The 5467-nt window shown below is 46.5% G+C and overlaps 1 protein-coding gene across 1 annotated transcript; it reads right to left on the bottom strand.

Annotated features, from left to right (window-relative positions):
- Positions 1-2644: 2644 nt before the first annotated feature.
- Positions 2645-5073, bottom strand: LOC133969866 (piggyBac transposable element-derived protein 4-like). Its single transcript, XM_062406570.1, has 3 exons — positions 4852-5073; positions 3243-4457; positions 2645-3124 (listed from the first exon to the last, which is right to left on the bottom strand). Exons 1-3 carry the CDS (start codon positions 5010-5012, stop codon positions 2692-2694), a joined length of 1809 nt encoding a protein of 602 aa, XP_062262554.1. The 5' UTR covers positions 5013-5073; the 3' UTR covers positions 2645-2691.
- Positions 5074-5467: the final 394 nt, after the last annotated feature.

The following is a 5467-nucleotide window of genomic DNA, read 5'->3' as shown; positions in this document are numbered from 1 at the left end:
ACTGAGAAAAAAAAGAAAAAAACATGGTGGAAAAGATTTATCAATTTCCTCAAATTTTGGAAGTGGGCGAAGAGAAGAAGTTGAGCATAAGTCAGAAGAAGCCTTTGAGGGGGATGAGACGAGTTTCATCTTCAAGCATCTCCAGATGCTTCCACCGCCTCTTGGAGGACCATGACCTGTCTGACATGATGCTTCCCAGCGGAGGCAAGAGCTGAGGAGCTGTTTGCTTTATTTTTACGAGAAGAGCATACGATTTGAATCACAAACAGAGACACTGAAGATTTGCCTCGTTTCTCAGAACTGAACAACTGTTTGCTTGTTTACACTCGGACTCTGACATGAGACAGATGCTTTACTAGCAGGCTGCAGGAGAAGATCCATATTCAGCTCCGCTGGAACATTTCAGGGAAACGTCCGGGCTCCAGCTCAGGTCTGGAAAGAGCTCTCAAGAAGGAGAGTGAAGATTAAAAACTGGAACATTTTCCTCAGACTGGAAACAGTAAAGACATGAATCTTGTCCCACAGCTTCTGATGTCTAAACGATGATCATCTAAAGCAGGGTCTTCAACGTTTTTCAGGCCAAGGACCCCAAACTGCTGGAGAGATGGAGCAGGGACCCACTACTATATATATTCTATAAAAGTGTGTTTTATATTAAACTGGGCCTAGTGCCATGTATAAACATAGCTTTCCTGTTATTGTGCATTCAATACTAAACTATTAAAATATTACACAGGTTCATATGTTCATGTTTTTAATTAAAACATGTGCAAGGTACAGGGTGGCCATGCCACTGCCATTTATAAACATACATCTTGCATACAACCCTGAGCTATTAAAGTAATTCACAGATTCATGTTTTTATTTTAAACATACATGTAGAAGAGACAGTGAATCCTCAAGCCATCTGTGGACGGCACACATGCTCCCACATTAGTGAGATGTTGGACCCTGATGGGTCGCACACAACTTATCTAACCTTGGACAGATAGAGGTTGTCAGGCATAGGGTCGTATCAGCCTCACAATATGGTGGATGCAATTTAAAGGCATTTAAATTTGTGGGAGAATTATTTGTTGGAACAATTATAAAAAATATAAAAATTGTCTCAACCAAAAATGTCGCGACCCCCCTGCAGTACCTCCGCGGACCCCCTAGGGGTCACGGACCCCCTGTTGAAGACCTCTGATCTAAAGGACATTTTGTTGGTGTGTTAGAGAGGATCTCTCTCAATGGATGTGGCCTGTGTTCTACTTCCTCTTTCTCTCCCTGTCCAGACTCTGAGTTTATCTCCTGACTCACTTTGTCTGTCTGGGAGTTCCTCTCATGTGAGGATCCTTCCTGTGTCATTCTTCTTCAAGCGTCTCTACCTGTGTCTGTGGTCGGAGAGGATATCCTCAGGATCATTTAGCTAATGAGGGTTTTTTTGTATGTGAAATCTCTTCATAGACACTTCCCAGCTTCCCAGGTCGACCCCCTGCTGGAGCAACCGGGCTGCAGAGGAAACGGGCTGACCCGACATCAGAGGGTTCAATACCCCAAGTGTACGTTTGGAAAGGTGTGGGCACCAGAATGAGAAGCTTTGCATGCTGGGTGAAAGTGTTTGAAATTAAAAGCACATACACGGTTTTCAGACCTGCACTGTAGTGTGTGTGTCCATCTTTGTCAGACGTATTCTTAGCAGTTAAAGGGACGAGGGTTTATTCGTGGATCCTTGTTTCTTCAGGTATTAAGATCAACCCCCCCCCCCCCCACACACACACACACACACAGGAAGAGACATGATGGATTTCATAATAAAGTAGTGGGAAAGAGTGAAGGAGGAAAACTAAAACAGGCCCTCTCAGGAGCAAACCGGTCCCGCACCTGGAGATCGTCCTTTAGGGTTGTGTGTGTGTGTGTGTGTGGGTGTGTGTGTGAATGCTGATGTGCGTATGTGAGTGCGAGAATAATAGAGAAAATGACACAAAAGAAAATAATGACTGATTCTGGGAAAACAAGTTTAAATGTTTTTTAGTCATTTTAAACTGAAACAGGAAAACTATACAAAAAAAGAATCAACAAAATTCATCTCAATTCTAAATGTGAAGAATCTGTTTGGTTTCATGATTTGAATAAATCAGTTACATGAACATTTGAAATCCTCTTCCCTCATTGGCTCATAGACTGTGTAGCCACATACATGTGACTAAGGTTTGCTCAGCATTACATTTTCTCTCATAACACTTATTTACACTAAATTAATATAAAGTTCTCCTACTCCGTCAGACGACCCGAGTTCCGCTCAGTGGTTTAAAATCCATCCTGACAAAGAAAGTTCAGACAAATAGAAAGTTCCTCGTCCTCCCTGTTGAACACAGAACGTGTTCAGTGTCGATCTGGAGCATTAGTGTGTCGGCGCCTCCTCGGCACCGCGGGTCAGGCGGAGACGGGACCACGGCTTTTTAAAGACGCCGGTTAAGTGATGGAGGTGGAGGTGACATCATGTTATCACTTTTGATGTCACAAAGCAGAGGAGCAGGGAGTAACTTTAACAAGAGAAAAAGTGCATTCACAACTTCATGTGTCTGCTGACAACATTAACACAAACTGACAACACAACTTAATTTAAACTGTAAAACGGCTATCCAAGGCAAATCCACAGTAAATTGAAAGCACGGCAAACTATTTACATTTACACATATAAACAGTTTACAGGTTTTGGGCCTCATGCCACTCGTTGTAGCAGTCACGATGGGGGAGAAGACACAACGGCACGTTGCAGGAGCGGCACTTCACCGGCGTCTTTGCGTGGCACTTCCTGCAAGCCAGCCGACCATTGGTGCTGTGCCCAGTGATATACACCGGCCTGTGATGTACTGAGACTGGAGCAGGAGGTGGTACACGTGTGGATGTGGAGGGAGACCCCGCCTCTGCCAGCTCCTCGATGAGGGTCTCCCTGAAGACCTTCTGGCTCAGAGGTCTGGCTCCTCGGCTCTTCGCCAGGTCCTTGTGGAGGAGAAAGGCATTCACAATCCCGATGTCCATGAAATAGTAGAAGAACTTCATGTACCACTTGGTGGTCTTGTGGAGGACCTTGTATAATCCCATCTGGCCGTCAGAGACGTGCACTCTACCCATACACCTGGATGGACAGAAACACACAACAGTGAGAAAAATACACCAAAACATAAACATATCATGCATACAAATGATTACATTTCAAAGGGCATGAAACATAAGTGAATATATATATTATGTACCCGTTGTACTCGTTCACTGCTGGTGGGACTGGGATGTCCTTCACTGCCCGCCGCCCATCAGCACCTTGGACTTTCCTCTGGACTGTCTCCTCCGAATGGGCCGTGTGGATGGTCGAGCACATGAAGAAGTCCTTCGTGTCTCGCCACTGGACAAAGAGGACAGAGTCCCTCCGGATCCAGCGAATACTGCCAAGGGGAGATTTTGAGTCCAGAACGTGGACATCGGTTTCTGGGACACCAAGTCTGTTCTTGCGGATGGTTCCGCACGCCCACACCTTCATCTCAAGGAGGTCAAGGAAAAGGGCGGGACTGGTATAAAAATTGTCCACAAAGAGCTTGTAGCCCGAGCCCCGCAGCCGTGGGTCGAGGAACGCCATCACACAATCGTAAGTGACCCCGTTGCCACTATTTCCCTGCAGCTTTCCCTCGTAGACAAAGAAGTCCCACGTGTAACCGCTCGTTGAGTCCGCCAGGACGAACAGCCTGTAGCCCTTCTTCGATGGGAGTCCAGTGCTGGCTTTGGAGGAAACCATTCGCTCATCGATGACAATGTCTTGCCTCGGCTGGTAGTTCCTTTTGCAGGCTTCCCTCATCTCCTCGTAGAGTGGTTTTATTTTGCTGAGTCGATCGTAGGCGGCTGTGCCTCTCTTCTTCTCGTTAGCAGCGTCCTCCTTCAAGCTGCTGAGGTGAAGTGCCCTGGTGATCCGGAGGAACTTCCTGCAGCTCATCACCTGTCTGGGGAACGGCAAGTTGTACAGTTGATCCTGTCGCCAGTAATCTGCATGTGCAGAGCATTTCACTACACCCATGTAAATAACCAAGGACATGTATGAAAACATGTCCTCCATTGTCACATCAGTCCACCGGCTGTTGGCTGTCGAGCCAAACTCATTCGTGTTTTGAATTATTGTCTGTAAAACGGAGCTGGTGAAGTAGAGTTGAAACAGCTGCAGGGCCGTGTAGGTAGCTGAGCGTACCAGCTGGGGTCCTGGTGACTGGGCGGGGCAGAAGGTGGGCTGTGGTGGTGTGATGTCCGGATCGTCCACATCATTCCACCTCTCTCCAGGTGTGCTGGTGGACAACCTGGCTCTGCTGCTGCCCCCCCGTCCTCTGCCTCTCGGTCTTGTCCTGCTGTCCTGCTCCTCCTCTCCACGTGGACGCTTGCTGGCTGGCTGTGAAGACTCTGGCTCCCAGGTCACATCAGATGGTTCCCTCCTTTAAGGAGATAAATAAATAACCCACATTTACAAAACTATATCAAACTTTTCAGCATTTGTACTTTTTTTTAATACAGGTAACTGCCTCACATTGAAAGAAAGAGGGGGGGGCTAACACAACTCGCCCAGATCATCAGCAACACACCCCCACCCACACACACACACACACACACACCTTTGTTTACAGCCTTTGACCTAAACTGGCGGCATCAGATGAATAATCACTGAGAGATTCGACTTTGAAACAAACACTTTGACTAAAACTGTTCGTCTCTGTTAAAGAACGGCGAAGCAAAACAGCATTATTATTATTATTATTATTATTATTATTATTATTATCACACACACGCGCACACACACGCGCACACACACGCGCACACACACACACTCACTTGATGTCCTTCCTGTCCAGGAACATGTCCTCCTCCGCCTCGGAGTCGAAGGACAACTCGCTGTCGGAGGAGATCTCGTCCCCGGAGATGTCGCTGTCCCGCCGGACACACAGCTCCATGGCTTCTCGGTCCCGTGTTAGTTTCCACACGTGGTTCGCCATCGTGTCTTCTGTCTCAGCATGTCTCGGGGACACGCTTCTTGTGTCTCACGACGCCCTGGATCCCGCGCCTCGTCTGTACACAGCCACTTCCTTGTTGTGGCTTTAAATTTACCCCGTGAAACAGGATGTGGGCGTGATCGTCCTCCCATTGGCTGAACGAGGCGCAAGTCATCGCTTTCAATTGGCTCAGTCTTTACACGTCAGAGGAGGGACCAGGGCGTGCAAGCTCCTATTGGGTCAAGTGCAAAACAATCAAAAATGTACATATAATGTATAATTTTACAATTTCTGAAGCCCAGATGCTGAGATTCAAATAGTAATGGGATAGTACAGCTCAACTTCTAGGGACAACAGAATAAACAAGTGTCTCTTGTATTATTTTCCAGGATAAATTATTTTTTATTTACATTTACATCAAATACATTTTCATTTTCTTGATTTAACTTCAATATATT

This window comes from Platichthys flesus, chromosome 15, assembly GCF_949316205.1.
Source record: "Platichthys flesus chromosome 15, fPlaFle2.1, whole genome shotgun sequence".
In the NCBI taxonomy this organism is placed as follows: domain Eukaryota; kingdom Metazoa; phylum Chordata; class Actinopteri; order Pleuronectiformes; family Pleuronectidae; genus Platichthys; species Platichthys flesus.
The sequence above is the reverse complement of the archived record's forward strand: the minus strand, read 5'-3'. Positions and strand labels throughout refer to the sequence as shown.

Coding starts and splice junctions, on each gene's coding strand:
- LOC133969866 (XM_062406570.1), bottom strand. CDS start 5,012: ATGGCGAACCACGTGTGGAAACTAACACGGGACCGAGAAGCCATGGAG. Junction 4,458..4,851: donor CTGGACAGGAAGGACATCAA/GTGAGTGTGTGT, acceptor ATCTCCTTAAAG/GAGGGAACCATCTGATGTGA. Junction 3,125..3,242: donor GCAGTGAACGAGTACAACGG/GTACATAATATA, acceptor CTGTCCATCCAG/GTGTATGGGTAGAGTGCACG.